This window comes from Staurois parvus, unplaced genomic scaffold, assembly GCF_062004578.1.
Source record: "Staurois parvus isolate SC_StPar_1 unplaced genomic scaffold, SC_StPar_1.0 ptg000237l, whole genome shotgun sequence".
Classification (NCBI taxonomy): Eukaryota; Metazoa; Chordata; class Amphibia; order Anura; family Ranidae; genus Staurois; species Staurois parvus.
In genome coordinates, this window is record NW_028318033.1 from 7,088,809 (window position 1) to 7,109,277 (window position 20,469).

Below are 20,469 nucleotides of genomic sequence, written 5' to 3' on the forward strand. Positions count from 1 at the left end.
TCACCCTGAGGTCATCACAGAGGACAAGGGGGCACTCTTTACGTCTGGAGGAAAAGAAATGTAATCTCCAAACACGGAAAGGTTTCTTCACAGTAAGAGCTGTGAAAATGTGGAATAGACTCCCTCAAGAGTTGGTTCTGGCCAGCTCAGTGGATTGCTTCAAAAAAGGCCTGGATTCTTTCTTAGATACACAGAATATAACTGGATACTAACATTTATAGGTAGAGTTGATCCAGGGAATATCTGATTGCCTCTCGGGGGATCAGGAAGGAATTTTTATCCCAGCAGCAGCAAATTGGATCATGCTTTGCTGGGTTTTTTTTTTGGCCTTCCTCTGGATCAACTGTGGGTGTAGGATTAAAAAAAGTGTTTTTTTTTTTTTTTTTTTTCTTCTATGGTTGAACTGGATGGACCTTTTTTCAGCCAGACTAGCTATGTAACTATGAGTAAAAAGGAAAGGCTGCATCACACAACAGACTGTGAAGCCCCCAAATTGCTGGGACTTTTCTTTGGAGTAGCAGCTCCTAGATTGTTTTAAAACTGTGCCAGTCCGCTGCTGTCTTTAATGTAGACTTGATCTGGGTGGATTTCTTGCAGCTCTTCGGAATCTGGTACAGGGCAAATTGTTCAGGATGGCCAGCAGGGACATTGACACCCCTGGAGTAGATCTTTACCAAACTGGTGGCCCTGCAGCTGTTGCAAAACTACAAGTCCCATTATGCCTCTGCCTTTAGGAGTCATGCCTGTAACTGTCAATCTTGCAATGCCGCATGGGACTTGTAGTCTGGCAGAAGCTGGAGGGCCGCCAGTTTGACACCCGTGATCTACTCGATTAATGAGTAATACACTGTCTCATGCTGCTCTGTACATGATCAGTTGCTCTGCTGACAGCCGAATGATTTCCTTCTGCTCAGGGGCTCTGGGCTTCAACAAAGGCAGCCTCCACCAAAAAGAAACGGGAGCAAACCTGGAGGTAATTTACAGGGCACACTAATTTTTGGTACCATAATTTATTAATGTGGAATGTATGTTTTTTTTTTTTTTTGCATTATTTTTGACCAAGCTGTTATGGGTAAATTCCACTTTAAAGGGTTACCATGAAGCAGTGGGAAGGTGTTCGAATAATGAAGTCCAATGAAATAAATGAAAGAAGAAAAAAAAACAAAACAAAAAAAAACATCCCACAAATATATATACGCATGGAGGATGCCTGTTTTGTACATACTGTAAATGGTGATGGGGTAACACATTATTGGATACCACACATACACGGGGATGAGAGGAATAATTATCTATGGTTAATAACAACCTGATAAACTGTGAAAAGTGTTCACCATGGAAAGTCTTGAGTATTATAGGGCGTTTTTTTTTTTTTTTTTGCCATGCAAGCATTTTTAAGGCTTGCCACACTTGGTATCTTTTTACTTGGAGTCTCTCCTTTTTTTAAATTTTACTAAAAGGTAAGTATTTCATTGTGTTTGTGTGCACTGAAATATAATTTTTAGTTTTATTTATTTTTTATTTTTTCCTGAAAATGTAGTGCTTGGAAAATGTTAAATACTATGACATTTTTTATTTACAGGTTCTCTTCTTCTTTCAGAAACTATTAATTATAAAATATTGTGTAGAGTTTAAAGCTACAAACTTTTTTTTTTTTCCTTTTCGCAAACAATGTCCTATTGCAGAGATTTCCCTTCACTTCCAGTTCCATAGCCAAACAGGAAGTGAGAGGAAATCCTAGCGCATTAGGGAATTTTGTTGGGGCCCACCCCAAGTCACCAGGACTAGTATCCCCATTGTAAAAGTGCCCTTCTATTTTTTTGGGGACAACCCAAAATTTGGAATTTTCTTCTACTTTCACTTTTGAAGATAATGGTAAAAATGGAGGGGGGGGGGCACAGACAGCAAAAAAAAAACCTGACAAGCTTTCTAATCCCTCTCCATTCTATCTTAGGTTTTGCCTTTAGTTATACTTTAAGTAATTTTCAGGCCTAAAAATTTATGTTTAACATGTGCAGAAGATGAAGAAAAATTCTCCTGGAGTGCTAGGGCTAAGCACCCTAAACATCTTTCATAGCCTAAAAGCTATTTCCTGGAAGTGATAGACTGGCACAGACTGATTTTGCAGATGTGTCTCACGTGTTCTAAAAGTGCTGCAACGTGTGCCAAACATATGTACCTGTCTAGTACTTTGCTGCACCACTTTTAGAACGCTTGCAAGATGCTCTCGCAAAATCTGTCTCTGTACTCCAAACAAAAAAAAATTGGTCTCAATTAGCTCCACTTTCGTAAGATACGAACTATTTTAAATTTTATTTTGAATTTGGAGCAGGTGTTGCGCCTCAGTGTAGAAGTGAAGCAAGTTAAAATGACTTGAATTTGGAGCACAAGTCGCTGTCAGAACCAAAACTATCATAGATGTTTTTTAAATACATTAAGGCTAGGTTCACACTAGTGCGGTACATTGCATGTGATTTGCACAGGAATGCGGTGCGGTTTCTGTGTAAAGCACATGCGATTTGTGTGCGGTGCGATTGGAGCCATACATTATGTATGGTTCAAATCACACCACACCCGCACCAAAAAGGTGCAGGACCCTTTTTTGGGTCTGCACTAGAATTGGATCGCATGGGTCTACATTGTACCGTGTTTTTGTTGTTCACATAAATACTCGCATCGATTCGCATGATTGGGGTGCAATTCTGATGCGGTGCAGAAAACGCTGTAAATTCCTCATTGAATCAGTGTGAACCCAGGCTGAAAAGCGTAAATAATGCCAGAAAAGTGTCACACCAGCTTTATTGAATTCCCCCCATTGTTAGTGGCATGAAGCCCTTTATTACCCAAAAGTAATGAATCCAGAAGAGCCAGACAACTAGTGTTGAGGAAAGACCGCAATGGCCGCTTCTATACATTTATCACAAAATAAACTGAAGTGTATGAGTGAACATATACTACTAATAGAGAGCTGAATTTATATGCTCAACGTGTGATTGGCTGTCAAATATTGAGTGCTGTATCAAGAGTATATTTTCGTTTTATATACTTTTTTTTTTTTTATTTATATTTTCTTGCAGTTTAGTGGAAGTGCTGAGTGGGGATTCCTATTAATAGATTTATCATAACTGCTCTACGTTTAAGCAGAAATGTGTTCTCTTTTCTGACAGGCTTGTACTGGAGAGAGAGCTCCATGCCCACTACCTACGGAAAGGATTACAACACCTCTCCGACTCCTATGAGGTAATCAATCATTTTATGTTTTAAATTCTACACTCCTCCTGCCCACTCCTTGTCACAGCCCTGCCTCAATCACAGGTAACCGCCTGGCGTGCATCTACTTGTGCGCAGTGGTGGCTGCGATCAGCCTGTCGATACTTTGTTCAGGCAGAGCGACCTCCACTGTTCACATACACGTGTCCTTCCAGGCGCAAGGATCTGCAGATGTTTGGTGTCAGAATCTGATGTATGCGGGTAGCAGATGTGGGAAGGAGGCCTAAATGTATGTTTGTAGAATAAAGGTTATATACATATATAAGAAATAAAATGAAAACATTAGTTTTAGATGCACAATTTAAAGTGGCTCTTCAGTCCTATTTTTGGCAGGTCCCTCCCCCCTCCCTTTGACACTGTCATTTGTGCATGCTAGGATGCGCCCATGAGGTTCTGCTTGGCCTTTGGGTCCTTGCAGAGCGCGTTGCCACATCTGCGCACACACACAGGGGATTTCTTACATGCACAAAAGACAGGGAAGGTTTTGAACACCCCCTATTACCAGTCTTTGCATATGCGCAGGAAACTTTTCAGGAACCAAGCCCTGCAGTACATTTGCACATGCGCTGGGGGGCAGGGAGACCCTTTCGCTTTGCCGAGAAAAGCACAAATAAAGTACTTTTTTTTATTTTTTATTTTTTTTTACAGTCCATTGGTTAAAAAGGGGAGAAGTGAGGAGGCAGGGCAAGATGTAGTAAAGGGTGAAGGTCTAAACACACACTGTTTAATTTTCATTATCTCTTTTTCTGTATTTGGATGATCAAAAAAAAATCGAAGTACTTTTTTTTTTCTTTTCTTTTCCATAATCGATATACAGCTGTCATGTGACCTAGCGCTTTCCCAGCCTGCCTGCAGGGAAACCTCAGCGGGAGGAGCTTCTAATCCTCTACTGTCAGTCGCATGTTCAAAAAAAGCAAAAAACAGTCTTTGAAATACAAAGGAAAAACAGTAATTAATAGCGAATGTTTTAAATACATACAAATTATGTATTTGAACTCAATCTCTGTTTCTGTGCAAAAACATGGTATGGGATATCTAGGGGGGAGGTTATGCCAATCGTAGCCTGTCTCGCACCCCTCATACCTGTGTCTATGGTGTGTATCAACCTGTGTCTGTATGTGCTTAGAATTACAGGGAGGTGATGCCTCCACCAATCAATATGTAATATCACACCCCCTTAGTGTAGAGCTGTTTAGTGGGCTTGAAGGGGAAGGGAGGAAGTTGCCATTTATCTAGAGTGCATGCACTAACATGTAAGTCTAGTCATATGGGCTGCACAGATGAGAAAGCAGAGGGAATAAACAGATTAGAAGAGAACTGAAACTGGAGCATGCTCAGCAGACGTGACAACGGTTGGTCTGCACAATCTCGGGCTGCAGACAGACAAGAACGGATGGTCAGTGAACAGCAGGATCAACCAGGATTTTTGCAGAATACAGAACACCAATCCCATGGTGACTGAGTGAATATGGACTGCATTTAATACAGTGTATATGGACCATTTTTAATGATGTGGGTTTAATGACCGTTTTGTCAAATGAGTAGTACATATGATTGAAAAATCAACCATTTCACAGTCCCAGGTCATTCACTGACTGTTAGACTGCCAATCTAGCATTTGTAAGCTGGTACATCAAAAACTGTTTATTTTTTTTTTTTTCTCCCACAAAGCATCTTTTGGTATACATTTAGAGCTGCATTGGAAATCATTTTCTTTTTTACTTTTCTCCATCCTAGTGCCTGGATGCCAGCCGCCCCTGGTTATGCTATTGGATTGTACATGGCTTAATGTTATTGGATGAGCCAATCCCTGAATCTGTGGCATCAAGGTGAGCTGTATTATAATAAATGTGAGCTATGACTGTAGCAGTCATGGACTGTATCATGCAGAACCATCTGGATAAGTACATACTTCATATAGTACAGCAGCTGGGAATTTATGCATTTTGCTATTCCTGTCTCTCTGTGTATGTGTCATCCATAGTAAGTATAGTAATATTCCCCCATAGTAAGCATAGTAATTAATCCCCCATATAGTAATTCATCCCCCACATAGTAATTCATCCCCCACATAGTAATTCATCCCCCACATAGTAATTCACCCGCACATAGTAATTCACCCCCCATATAGTAATTCATCCCCCCTATTAAGTCCCCGAGTCCCCCCTGTGTCAATTCACTTACTTTTGCTCCGCGCGTTCCTCTCGCCGTGTTCCCGCGCCGTTGCGGTGTAGCATGAAAATCTGTCTCCTATGAGGATCTGTCCCGCTCAACGTATCTGCGCATGTGCCAGTTTCAGGCATTAGCAGCCGATCGGCGATCTCCGGCACATGCGCAGATACGTCGAGGGGGACAGATCCTCATAGGAGACAGATTTTCATGCTACACCGGTCTTCAGGGCGGACTGTGAGAGGAGCCTAGCGGGAGCCTAGCTCCGCGGGCCGTAGTTTGCCCATTGCTGGTCTAGACCAAGGGTCCTCAAACTACGGCCCGCGGGCCACATGCGGCCCGCTGAGGCCATTTATTCGGCCCGCCAGCAGGGGCGGGACAGGAAGGGACACAAAGTACAGGGGCGGGCAGGGCGCTGCTGTACCTTACCTGGCTCCAGTCCCACGACGATCCAGTCCAAGAAGCGCTGCTCCTTCATTCACTCCGGCCACTCCCTCACTCCTGCCGCTCAGCTCCGCCTCCTCACCGGTGATTGGGCGCCAGAACTGTAGCTCAGAAAAGGCACACAGGCGGCCAATCGCCTGCGAGGAGGCTGAGCCAAGTGGCACCGCGAACATCGAGTGAGAGAGAGGCCGGAGTGAAGAAGGACAGCTGACAGGTAAGTGTGCCGTGCTGTAGGTGCTGCTGCAACCAGGTATGCTGCCTGCAGTAGCACCTAGGCTGGAGCAGGGGTCAGCAAGTTACGTGTCATTGGAGTTAGTGGGAGGAATAGTGCCCCCTCATTGGTGTCACTGATATTAATGATGGGGCATTATTCCTCCACTAACACCAATGATGGGGCACTATTCCTTCCCCCACTGACACCAATAATGAGGCACTATCCCCCCACTGACACCAATGATGGGACACTATCCCCCCCCCACTGACACCAACGATGGAACACTATTCCTCCCACTGACACCAATGTTGGGACACTATCCCCCCCCACTGACACCAATGTTGGGACACTATTCCCCCCCCCCACACTGACACCAATGACGTACTATTCTTCCCACTGACACCAATGATGGGGCACTATTCCCCCCCACACTGACACCAATGATGGGGCACTATTCCCCCCCACACTGACACCAATGATGGGGCACTATTCCTCCTACTGACACCAATGATGGGGCACTATTCCCCCCCCACTGACACCAATGATGGGGCACTATTCCCCCCACTAACAAGAGATCCCTGTGCTCAAATCCCAACAGCTAGTGCATGCATTTATCCATCAGGTGCTAAAGGGGTGTAACCACATATTAACACTAGAAATTCTGAGGACCCTCTGCACACTGATATATACCCTTTCAAGCAGACTATGCAATAAACAGGGATATTTAGTTCACACATATTGCAATACATGCTTAAGCTGGCCAACAGCGTCAAAGTAATCCCTCTATGGCCAGTCCTACTCTGCTCTGCCTACGCAAATGCTACTGTGGACACAATGCTAGCATAGGGGAAAAGACACAATGGGGAGAGCTACAAGGTTACTTTGATGCAGTTGGCCAGCTTAAGCATGTATTGCAATATGTGTGAACAAAATATCCCTATTTATTGCGTAGTCTGCTTGAAAGGGTATATACCAGTGTGCAGAGGGCACTTCAGAATTTCTACTATTCCTCCCACTGACACCAATGCAGGTGCAGGGCGGGTTAATGAGGTCAGCTAGTGAACTACGTCCTCCTATTGGTTGTCCCATCCTGAATACCAAATTCAGGATGGCTAATGGAGGAGATTGGCTGATGGAGGACACCGAGGCTGAAGTAAGGCCTGGTCTAAGAAAAATAGAAAGCTTAACCCCATCTGCAAAATAAGTACGTTAATGGTATGTTGGTACACAGGGAAGCTGGAATTTAGCAAAACAAAAAAGGCAATCTTACGCCGGCTATAGACGGTTCATCGGTCGAAAATCGAAAAATCGGTCGTTCTGATGCCACCAATACTTATGAAAATCGGCCGTTTTTTGTAAATTTTCCAGCATGACCAATAAAAGAAACGAGGAACGGCAAAAATCGGCCGACATTGCCCCACTAACTGTGCAAATATCGGCTGCTTATTCTTTCGGATGTAAATTCGGCCGATACACGAACAGTCTATTGCCTGCATAAGTGTGTCTGTCCGTTTAGGGCAGGGCTGAAAAGTTATACAGGTTGTCATTAGAAACTACTCTGGTTGTTAAGAGTATGGGTGTGGTTGAATTATAACTGTACCTGCAATTTTCCAAACCACCTGTGTACAGTAGTGATAGGAGTGGACTTACAATTAATACAATATAATTTGTTCCTTCTTCTTCCTCCTTCCTCTTCTTCCTCCTTCCCTTTTTTTTTTTTTCTTCTTCCTAGTGTGTGCCAGTTTCTAGGCCATTGTCAGGATCCCAATGGGGGCTTTGCTGGAGGACCTAGCCAGCAACCTCATCTAGCTCCTACGTATGCAGCGGTGAATGCTCTATGCACTATTGGAACAGAAGAAGCCTATGATGTCATTAACAGGTATGTGCATCAGACAATCCCTGCTATGTATCTCAAAAGGACCATGTACTGTATTGGGATTTATTTTTATTATTTGGAAATTATTTTCTAAATTTCTTAGAAACCATTTTAGCTGTATTCTAATTTCAATATTTCTGTATCTGTGGAAAACTTGGAATTGTACACATGAAATATCAGAAGGTTCCTCATTCTCCTCTTATTCCTCCTCTTGGTTTAAAAAAAAAAACAAATATATAGAATAAATATATAGCAAAGCATTTGCATGGGCTTGTGGAAGACCTAACACATGTAGGGGTCTATTTATAAATGTTTACTGCCAAGGTTCACACATTTTCCTAATTAGATAATATATGAATCCTGGGTAAAAGTGTGAAAACATTTTATAAATATCCCCTTCAGAATTTAACAAGGAGGTCAGTCCTAATCTGGATGTGGCAAATGTTATTGATATAATAAGATTAAAAGTCGTTCTTCTTTGTTCATGCCATTTTCATGTTTATTTTTCTTATTTAGTTTGAAAAATAAAGATAACATTTTACATAAGATGCCATAGAAGATAAAAACTGCCTTAGTTCCCAGATGTATGAAATACCTGACTTTGTTTTCCATGTTTCCTATACTGAATCATGCTGTTTGACTTTCTGTGGACCACAAGGTGCCATCCATTGATATCTTCTTGGGAAGATTCTTTTTGGCATCTTGTCCTTGACTCGGCATGCTAGACCATGTTAAATCCTTATCCCACGTATTGTAAGAACAGGGATCCTTTCGTTTTGTATGGATAAGTAGTCCCCATAGATCAGGGGTGTCCAAACTTTTTTCAAAGAGGGCCAGATTGGATGAAGTGAACATGGTGGAGGGCCGAACATTTTTCCAAACATTCTTTGAACCATTACAATTAAATGCAAATAAATTATTTTATGCCAAGTTACCATATTTTTCGCCGTATAAGACGCACCTGACCATAAGACGCACCTAGGTTTTAGAGGCAGAAAACAGGAAAAAAAAAATTCTGAACTAATGGACTGCAGACACAGTACAGGAGATGACCAGAGACTGCGGACAGCACAGGGATGACCAGAGACTGCGGACAGCACAGGGATGACCAGAGACTGCGGACAGCACAGGGATGACCAGAGACTGCGGACAGCACAGGGATGACCAGAGACTGCGGACAGCACAGATGACTGCTGACCTTTGGGGAGGTGGGGAGCGGGTACCTGAATTTGACAGATACCCGCTCTTACTTCCGCAGTTGTTCTTTGATCTTACCTGTTCCTCGATCCAGCCGCGCGCTGTCTTCCCGGCTTCTGTAATGGCGCTCTGCATGACAGCCGGGTGCCCAGTGCGCATGAGCGAGAAGCACTTGCGCTTTGTGATTGGTCCGGCGGCTTCTGGGATCTGTCATGTGTCCCAGGTACCGCCTTACCATTCACAAAAAGCACCGCTTCTTGCGCATGCGCACTTGGCACCCGGCTGTCATGCCCAGCGCCCACACTACAGAAGCCGGGAAGACATCGCGCCGCTGGATAGAGGAACAGGTAAGGTCCCGCTGCAGAGCTGAGCGGCCGGCCCGGTATTCTGACACGGCCGCGGTGGAAATACCGGACCGACCGCTCCATATTCGCTCCATAAGACACACTGACACACTGACATGGAGGGCCGTATTAAACCGACCCTCGGGCCGTAAATGGCCCGCGGGCTGGACTTTGGACATGCCTGCCATAGATGATAGAAATATGTGCCTTGAAATTAATGCTGGAGGAGGGAATCCAGACTATTTACCTTATAAATAAATTTCTCTTCAAACAATTAAACATGTCCTAGCTCTTTATTCACTTATACTGTATAACCATGCCTTTATACTGAATATCATGGACATTTCTAGGCAGATCACTTTAAATTGTCTGTCCTTTGACAATGATGATTTTGTTTCATAGGGAAAAGCTTCTAGGATTCCTCTGGTCCCTGAAGCAACCCGATGGATCCTTCAACATGCATGTGGGTGGAGAAGTGGATGTAAGGTCAGATATTCATTTTTTTTTTTCCTAATTTTGTTGTGTGGTTTTTTTTTTTTTGGTGTTTTGTGTGTGTGTTGCACTGAATGTTCAGTGACCAAAACGGGGAAAAAAAATCACCTATACAGGTGCTGAAAATAACCTCGCCGCCGCTTGGTAGTTCTCAGCCTTACCTGAGAAACCATCGAATGATCCCGGTGCTGGGCATGGAGATTAGTGAAGGAAAGATGGCCTCCACTCATCTCTATGCCCTTGGAGGACTGGAGCGATGTCACTTCTGGTTCCAGCCATTTTTTTTGTTTGTTTTAAAGCACTAGATCAATGCTTTTTTTGATCTAATGCTTTACATTGCAGAGGAGAGATGTGGGGTCTTATTGGCCCCATATCTCTCCATAAAGATGACCTGTCACTAATTATTTCTATCACAAGGGATGCATGCATTCCTTGTGATGAGCATAAAAGTGATTACAATTTTTTATTTTTTTTTTAAAGGGACCGTGCAAAAAAAAAAAAAAAAAAAATTTTAAAGTGCCCACGTAGTGGTGAACGCATATGTAGGCCATGACCACATCTGTAAACCACACATGAGGTATTGCCGCCACGAACGTCAGCGCAAGAGCAATAATTCTCCCACTAGACATCCTCTGTAACTTTACACTGCTAACCTGTAGAAATTTTTAAAGCATCACCCATGGAGATTTTTAAGTACCGTAGTTTCACGCCATTCCACGAGTGTGCGCAATTTTAAAGCATGACTTGTTGGGTATCTATTTACATAACATCCTCTTTCATCTTTTACAAAAAATTGGGGTATATATTTTGGAAAACCTTAGGGATTTTGGTCCACTCTTTACAGATCTTCTCTAAATCCTTGATGTGTGAAAACCTTGTAACCAACTACAATAAACGTCTTACCTCTGTGCTTGCCAACAAGAGTTTCTACACCAAGTACAAAGTCGTGTTTTGCTTGGGATCAAATACATTGATTAAAAAGTGTTCCTTTTTTATTTTTTTGAGCAGAGTATAGCATCAAGTCAATTAAACTCCTGGGATATTGATCTGGCCAGTTAAGTAGCAGTAGCAGAGGGGTTTGTTAATCAGTTACAGCTGCTTTGGTGTTGGGTACACTAGATGGACAACAATGAGACCCCCAACACCCCCCCCCCTCCAAAACAGGAAGGGTTTTACAGGTGGAGGCCACTGACTTTTTTTTTTTTTTCCCCTACTAATTTTTTTTATGACAATTTTTCACTAGTTTTGCATTTGTCTAGGGTCAGTGTCACTACTGGTAGCATGAGGCGATACCTGGACCTTACAGAGGTTGCACAGGCAGTCCAACTCTTCCCAGATGGCACATATATACGTGCCATTGCCAGAAGGTTTGCTGTGTCTCCCAGCACAGTCTCAAGAGCATGGAGGAAATTCCTGGAGACAGGCAGGTACTTTAGGAGAGCTGGACAGGGCCGTAGAAGGTCCTTAACCCATCAGCAGGACCGGTATCTGCTCCTTTGTGCAAGGAGGAACAGGATGATAAATCAAAACTTTATAACTTCCCACAGAAAAGTCAAACTTTCACCCTTGAAAGTGCAAAATAACATAAACCTTTTCAATATTATCCATACACCCACACCCTCCCCCGCAGTCTCATACTGCTAGCATAATGTCCATAATAAAGTCCCAAATCCAAAATGACAATCCAAAAATATAAAAAATATAAAAATTAAAAAATAAAAATTAAAATTGAAATAGAAATAAAAGTTTTATGCAAATTATAGTCCTCGTTTTCCAATCTTCCAACCTTGAAAATGTCCAAATCTTCCCTTTAGTCCAAAAGCATTTAAAAAAAAAATAAACTAGATATAGTGCATTATCTTTCATATAAATTATAAGTGATGTCATGCAACCACACTGTTGATATAAATCTACTAATAAATAAGCATCACACATATCACCAGTGTGGTTGCATGACATCACTTATAATTTATATGAAAGATAATGCACTATATCTAGTTTATTTTTTTTTAGGTGCTTTTGGACTAAAGGGAAGATTTGGACATTTTCAAAGTTGGAAGATTGGAAAACGAGGACTATAATTTGCATAACTTTTATTTCTATTTCAATTTTTATTTTTTAATTTTTATTTTTTATATTTTTGGATTGTCATTTTGGATTTGGGACTTTATTATGGACATTATGCTAGCAGTATGAGACTGCGGGGGAGGGTGTGGGTGTAGGAACAGGATGAGCACTGTCAAAGCCCTATAAAATTACCTCCAGCAGGCCACTGGTGTGAATGTCTCTGACCAAACAATCTGAAACAGACTTCATGAGGGTGGCCTGAGGGCCCAACATCCTCTAGTGGGCCCTCTGCGCACCTTCTGACACCATAGAGCTCTATTGGAATTTGCCATTGAACACCGGAATAGGCAGGTCCGCCACTGGCGCCCTGTTCTTTTTACAGATGAGAGCAGGTTCACCCTGAGCACATGTGACAGACGTGAAAGGGTCTGGAGAAGCCATGTAGAATGTTATGCTGTCTGTAACATCATTCAGCATGGCTGTGTTGGTGGTGGGTCAGTGATGGTCTGGGGAGGCATATCCATGGAGGGACACACAGACTTCTACAGACTACACAATGGCACCCTGCCTGCCATTAGGTATTGGGATGAAATCCTTGGACCCATTGTCAGATTCTATGCTGGTGCAGTGGGTCCTGAGTTCCTCCTGGTGCACGACAATGCCCGGCCTCATGCAGGCATTTCGTGGAGGATGAAGGAATTGATATAATTGAATGGTCCCCAAGCTCGCCTCGCCTAAATCCAATAGAACGCATCCTGGATCAGCAACTGTAAGAATCATGTCATGAGGGGGGAGGAGCCTGAACATGTCGCAGGGAGGGTGCTTGATGTGAGAGCTCCCGAATAGCAAGGCTCCTGTGACCCACCGTAACTATGCCCAGGAGGGTGTAAGAGACCTGGGCTCCTGATATGATCCTGCCTGGGGTGTCTTGCTGGGGTGCGGTTACCAACCCCCCCCCCCCCCCCCCCCCCCGCCCTTGGTCTGTGGTAGAGGTGGTGCGGACGGACTGCGAGGTGCCAGCCAGAGGTGGTTGATTCCCAGGTGTGGAACGGCAGACGCTGGGTCACCATGTGAACGCCGATGAGGAGTACTGGGAAACACAAGCACCGGCTGGGTGGGAGCAGAGAAGAAGTGAACCAGCCCATCCAACTCATGGTTGTCCAGGACTTGGTGACCCCACCCTTTCAGTTGAGACTGTCATAGACTGAGCCTGATCACTCGAGTGTCTTGGAAATTCCTGAGTAAGAAGGTTAGTAGCCAAGCCCACAGCAGCAGTAGAGTAACCGGAGGAAAGTGACGGTGTGGAGACATATGATGGTCTAAGCAGATGGTGAGTCATATCTTTAAATGGACTAATACTGTGTAAAGAATAATAGGGGGGATCACCCAGTGGGCTCAAAAAGTGGAGACATAAGAGAGTGGAAGGATACAGAGACCCTCAGGGAGGAAACTGGTGACTCGTTAAATGGGGAAAAATTAAGGGACACTATATCTGGTGAGCTACAACCCTAATTTTCTCCCAAGAAGTAACCCCCCTGCCTTGAAATTACAAAAATTAAGAAAAATATATTATCATGAAGAGTAAAGCTGTGAAAGGGGGAGGGTCTAGAACATCTCAAACAAGAACACTCAAATATATGCCTTCACAATTTAGAAGTCCAGTGGGTCAAACCCCAGAGAGACAACAGAATACGTGCAAGATGGGAGATGGAAAACATTAACAGGGATTGAAAACCTCAGCTGGGATTGCTCCAGATGGGAGTACCTAATATGTGCCAAAGTAGAGAAACTAAAAATATAGAACAGGAATTGGTTATAGGAAATGTTGAAGAAATGTCTCCACAATTGCCTATTAAATCTGAAATAGCAGATATGTTTCTGAGATTGGTATGGTATAAAAGAAGAGATGGTGGTAATACATAAAGATCTGGGGCAAGTTTTGTCAAGAGTAGAAGAAACTGAGGGAAAATTGGGTAAACGTGCTCAAATAATAAATCTAGAAAATCAGATGGAGGAAATGAGGAAGGAACATAGGAGTCTGTTATATAAATTGGAAGATCAAGAAAACAAAGATAGGAGTAATTTTGAGGATACAGGATTTGCCCGAGACTAGGAGAAGATTTGATGGAGAAAACGAGGAAAATGTTCAATACAATAATGGGCAGATTAGTAACTGAGCACTACAAGATCAACAGAGTACATAGAATAGACTAGAAGGAAATGCGAGTGAAAATCCCAGAGATGTGATTGTGCGATTCCATCACTATACAGATAAAGCAGATCCATGGAAGAAGATAAAAAGGATACCAGTAATAAAATATGAAGATGCAGGTTTACAGATTTATGCTGATTATAGCATCGGAAACATTGGCCAGAAGGAGAATGTTGAAACCATTACTGGAACAGATGAGACAACAAAACGTACGATACAGCTGGGGATTTCCAGCATGTCTAATTGGATGGAGAGACTGTCGCTCTGCAAGATTGAAGTTCCCAGAAGATCTAAAAGACTTTTTTGCGAGAGACTAGAATTACAGAAAATAGACATCCCAGGGTGGGAAGTGGGGGTAAAAGAGAATAGGGGAATAGAAAATCGACTGTTGACTAGGACCACAAACTATTCAAAGGCAAGGTTGGGGGCGTGGATGAGCATTGTGGGAGGGATATCCTCGTGTTCCTCTGGATGGACAAACATACTCTCGTTTAAGAAAAATTTAGTTGGGGAAAAAAATATGGAAAATGGAGGAGGTTAACTTTATGACCTATAATGTTAAGGGATTGAATACCCCGGGGAAGAGGCATAAGATTCTCAAAGAATTACATCAGAGATCTATTTCAGTAGTGTTCCTACAGGAGACCCATCTGTTACAGGAAACACATGTTAAGTTATATTCTAAATACTACCCAACCTGGTATTATGCAGACTCGCCAACTAAATGTGCTAAAGGGGCAGCAATCAGCTAAAAAATGTAAGCTTTAAGTTTGAGGATTCGGAAGGTCGATTTCTGTTCCTGATGGGAAGTTTACAGGAAATAGAATGTACAATGGTAAATATATATATTGCCCCAATAGAAATCCAATGGCCTATTTGAGGAATTTACTAAGAAGGCTTTTGGATTTTAAGAAGGGTAAATTAATTGTGGCAGGAGATTTTAATGGCTGCATGGATCCCCAGATTGATACATCGCATGAGCTGAGAGTTGGAAGCTATGCTAAGTATGCTATATCATTATCAGCTGATATATGTATGGAGAATTAAACATCCTCGAGAAATGGGTTATACGTTCTATTCTGCACATGAGAAGTATTCCAGATTAGACTATATATTGATTGAACATAGTTACAACAATATTGGACCATGCACCTGTCACAATGAAGTTATTATGGGGAAGAGAGCAAGATATGGTAAATGTGGAAACTAAATGAGTCACTCCTTCAGGATCACGAGACGGAACTGAGAGTAAAAAAAGAAATAGAATAATACTTTGAAATAAATGAGACTGAAGGAGTCTCAATTGCTACGGTGTGGGAAGCACATAAGGGCATATATCAGGGGAATTGTAATAGCAGTTGAAGTAGAAGAAGAGAGAACGCCAAAAGAAAATACGTTAATAAGAGAACTATATGATCTAGAACAACTACATAAGAAGAGAATAGTTAAAGATACACAACAGAAAATGATTTTTTTTTTAAAAAAAAGAAGAATTAAATAACTTAATGGAGGAAGAAACGAGAATATTTTAACATGGCAAGAGATATCAGTGGGGGAATAGACCTGGTAAATTTTTTTTAATGAGAGCACTGGGAAATAAGAAATTGAGGAGTTTTGTAGAGAATATAAAAGATAAGGGTGAAATGATGTATTCAACCACTGATATCTCTAATTTGCTAATGTTTTAAAAAAATATCATATGACGTCCTATCAGAACGAGAGAACCACCTTGCGCCCGTCATTGTACTATAGGGCGGACGGAAGGTGGTTAAGGGTGTGCACACTTATGCAACCATATTATTTTAGTGTGGTGTTTGTTTTTGTTTTTTGTTTTTTTTACTTCCCTCCACCTAAAAAGATTTCAATTTGTTGTTCAACTGAGTTGTACAGTCTATAGGTTACATTACAGGTGGAAAAAGTTCTGAAATATTTTATCTTTGTCATTTTTTTACATCACAGAAACCTGATATTTTCACAGGGGTGTGTAGACTCTTCTATATCGTGTGTGTGAGAATATGAATGGATACAGGATATTACCAATACATACACACCCCTCCAAATCATTGGTTTCAGGTGTTCCAATTACCTCCATGGCCACAGGTGTATAAAATGAAGCACCTATTCATGCCGACTGCTTCTACAAACATTTTGTGAAATAATGGATCGCTTTCAGCTCAGTGAATTCAACTGTGGTACTGTGATAGGTTGCCACCTGTGCAATAAGCCCATCCGTGAAATTTCCTTGCTACTAAATATTCCACAGTCAACTGTTAGTGGTATTATAACAAAGTGGGAACAACAGCAACTCGGCCACAAAGTAGTAGGCCACGTAAAATGACAGAGCAGAGTCTGCGCATGCTGAAGCACACAGTGCGCAGAATTTAGCTAAAGACCTTCAAACTTCATGTACCCTTCAGATTAGCACAACAGTGCGTAGAGCGCATCATGGAATGGGTTTTCATGGCCGAGCAGCTGCATCCAAGCCATCACTAAGTGCAATGCAAAGCGTGGGATGCACTGGTGTAAAGCACGCCGCCACTGGGCTTGAGCAGTTGGAGACGTGTTCTATATCTGGCAATCCAATGGCTGTGTCTGGGTTTGGCAGTTGCAAAGATAATGGTACTTGCCTTTCTGCATTGTGCCAAGTGTAAAGTTATTTTTGGTGGAGGGGGGATTATGGTGTGGGGTTGTTTTTCAGGGGTTGGGCTTGGCCCCTTAGTTCCAGTGAAGGGAACTCTTAAACATACCAAGACATTTTGGACACTTTCATGCTCCCAGCTTTGTGGGAACAGTTTGGGGATGGCCCCTTTCTGTTCCAACATGACTATGGACCTTGCTTTGTGCACTGGTGCACAAAGACATGGATGAGCGAGTTTGGAGTGGAGGAACTTGACTGGCCTGCATAGAGTCCTGACCTCAACCTGATAGAACACCTTTGGGATGAATTAGAGTGGAGACTGTGAGCCAGGCCTTCTTGTCCGAAATCAGTGCCTGACCTCACACATGCGCTTCTGGAAGAATGGGTAAACATTCCCATAGACACTACTAAACCTTGTGGACAGCCTTCCCAGAAGAGTTGAAGCTGTTATAGCTGCAAAGGGTGGGCCAACTCAATATTGAGCCCTACAGACCAAGACTGGGATGCCATTCTGTTGGAGATTACAACTCTGCATCATCTGCATTGATTTTAAGTCATCCTACTGCATTCTTCAGAAAGAAAAATGATATAACACAAACTGTGAAATTCTTGTTTCTATCCCCTCTAACACTCCCTGGGCATGAGGCTGTTGTAGGCTCCCTATAGCTCCCTCTATCATGTCACAGCTGTATTTGTGTACATTTTGGGCTGCAGTCTTTCCAAAGTTGTAACACATACTTTACAGCGGCAAAAAGGGGGGGCAGTTAGGTTGTGGACACCATCTGCTTGCCTAAAAAAAAAAAAAAAGGGTTGGGCAAGGTTGCTCATGAAATTGTAAACTCAATAGGAATAAATGGTATTTTATATTATTTCAAAATAAACAGTTATGGTTAGTACTTGTGACGAAGTTTAATTTCTTGTATTACAGAAGTGCCTATTGTGCTGCCTCTGTGGCATCACTGACCAATATCATGACACCCAAGTTATTCGATGGTACGGCTGAATGGATAGCCAGGTATGAAAATGTTGCTTTTATTTACATAAACATTTAAATATCTGATGTTTTAGGGTAACCTAATAGGATGTACTGTTTTCCCGCTAGGTGCCAGTTTTGGGAAGGTGGCATCGGTGGGGTGCCAGGCATGGAAGCACATGGAGGATATACATTTTGTGGCTTGGCAGCCTTAGTCATTATGAAGAGGGTTCACCTATTAGATCTAAAGAGCTTGTTGGTAAGTTATTAATTTATTTATTTTTTTTACTTTTGCTGCCATTTTTTTTTTTTTTTTTTTTTGTAAAAAAAAAAACATAAAACCCCAAAATATGATGTATTTTCTGAAAGCGGAGGTCCCATAAAATAAAAAATTATGGTGGTTGCATTTTCCAATGATATTAGTGCAACTGTTTATCAAACCTATATTTTCATTAAAAAATACATTCAAGCTAATTAATGCATGTGAATAGAATAAAACCTCCAAATGTTCTGTACAAAAAATAGTCAAGTAAATAGTTCACAAAATGTCAAGACTCAAAACTGCGTGTGCCTGGGACACAGCAACAAACTGTGATACACAAAATTGCCCTAGACCGGGTGTCGGCAAGCCGCATGCGGCTCTTTTTCATCTTTGCTGCGGCTCCGGAGCACACTGCCCACCAGGTGGTCGGCAAGCCGCAGATCGCGAGCCACATGCGGCTCTTCTGTGTGCCGGGCGCCCGCTCCCCTCCCTCCTCAAAAATCCGGCCCGCGGAGCGTGGAACATTGGCTGTCAGGATGTAGGTGGGGCAGCCAGGATGTAGGCATGGCAGAGTGACGAACTCCTCTCTCAGTCCGCCCTGAAGACCAGAACGGCGCGGGAACACAGCGAGAGGAACGCGCGGAGCAAAGGTAAGTGAATTGAGACAATATGGGGGATGAATTACTATGTGGGGGATGAATTACTGTGTGGGGGATGAATTACTGTGTGGGGGATGAATTACTGTGTGGGGGATGAATTACTGTGTGGGGGATGAATTACTGTGTGGGGGATGAATTACTGTGTGGGGGATGAATTACTGTGTGGGGGATGAATTACTGTGTGGGGGATGAATTACTGTGTGGGGGATGAATTACTATGTGGGGGATGAATTACTGTGGGGGATGAATTACTGTGGGGGATGAATTACTGTGGGGGATGAATTACTATGGGGAATGAATTACTATGTGGGGGATGAATTACTATGGGGGAAGAATTACTATATGGGGGATGAATTACTATATGGGGGATGAATTACTATATGGGGGATGAATTACTATATGGGGGATGAATTACTATATGGGGGATGAATTACTATATGGGGGAAGAATTACTATATGGGGGATGAATTACTATGGGGGATGAATTACTATATGGGGGATGAATTACTATGGGGGATGAATTACTATGTGGGATGAATTACTATGGGGGATGAATTACTATGGGGGATGAATTACTATATGGGGGATGTATTTTCAGTTTTAAAAATGTGGCTGTCAAAATAAATTTCAATCGTGGTTTTGGCGAGATTTGGCTCAGTTGAAAAAAAAGGTTGCCCACCACTGCCCTAAGGCTATGATTGTGATTATGAAGATACACTGTGGCCCTGATTAACCCTTTGCTTACTGGGCCCTTAAACCCCCTTCATGACCAGAGCGCTTTTTGCAATATATGCAGTGTCGGATTTGTTATAAATGTTGCAATGGTTTTGCGGCTCCCAGTCTTTTTTTTCCCTTCGGAAACGGGTCCAAGTGGCTCTTTATGTCTTAAAGGTTGCAGACCCCTGCCCTAGACAATGCTTTTAACCACTTTCCACTTACCTTACACATATATGCAGCCTCTCAGCAGGCGGGCTTTAATGCCGAGTGGCTGCATATAAGCACATCACAGTAACCGGCAGGTACCAAAAAGCTCCTGCTGCATACTTGGGATACTTGCCAATCGCAGCGGTCACAATTGAAGTGTCCCCCCTTGCCTCTCGGCCTTTAGAACCTCCTAAAGGGCTGGGAGGTGGGATGGAGTTAAAGCCTATACAGGTCATCAACTCAGAGTTTAACCTTTTTTAAATGATACTCATAAATAAAGTGAAAAATGGCAATAAATCTGTGAACAATAATAAATAGATAAAATAAAGTACAAATATTTACAAAATGTACATGCAGCAGATCAGCAAAGTTCCTGTGAATGAGTTCTGGTCTGTGTTCCGCACACCGGCTTGGGGATTGGGAGCGGCGGGGCACAGTGTTTGATTTTACCCTATGCTCTGCGTGTCTTGGTGCCTTTTTGGCATAACAAAATGTGACTGCAGTTCGTTTTATTTTTTTTATATTTCAATGATTTTTATTAGTATATAAACATTAAACAAAAACAGGAGCAAGAGGCCATCAATTGCACATAAAAAAATTTAAGACAACCGTGCTCTAACACCAACAGAGAAAAAAGGTGCGCCCACACAAGGGCTATCAATGGCACATAAATGACAAAAACATTGGTATAATATCATTTTAGTTTCTTTTTAATAAAAATACTACAC

General features: G+C 42.5%; 1 protein-coding gene across 2 annotated transcripts in view; it reads left to right on the top strand.

Moving 5' to 3' along the window:
• FNTB (farnesyltransferase, CAAX box, subunit beta) overlaps nt 1-20,469 on the top strand; it is a 57,382-nt gene that overhangs the window by 24,307 nt on the left and 12,606 nt on the right. For both annotated transcript variants that reach the window (XM_089680265.1, XM_089680266.1), the window contains 6 exons: nt 3,168-3,240; nt 5,008-5,099; nt 7,830-7,976; nt 9,917-10,000; nt 17,852-17,938; nt 18,026-18,155. In XM_089680265.1, coding sequence (XP_089536391.1) covers nt 3,168-3,240; nt 5,008-5,099; nt 7,830-7,976; nt 9,917-10,000; nt 17,852-17,938; nt 18,026-18,155 — 613 coding nt within the window. The remainder of the gene's footprint in view (nt 1-3,167; nt 3,241-5,007; nt 5,100-7,829; nt 7,977-9,916; nt 10,001-17,851; nt 17,939-18,025; nt 18,156-20,469) is intronic.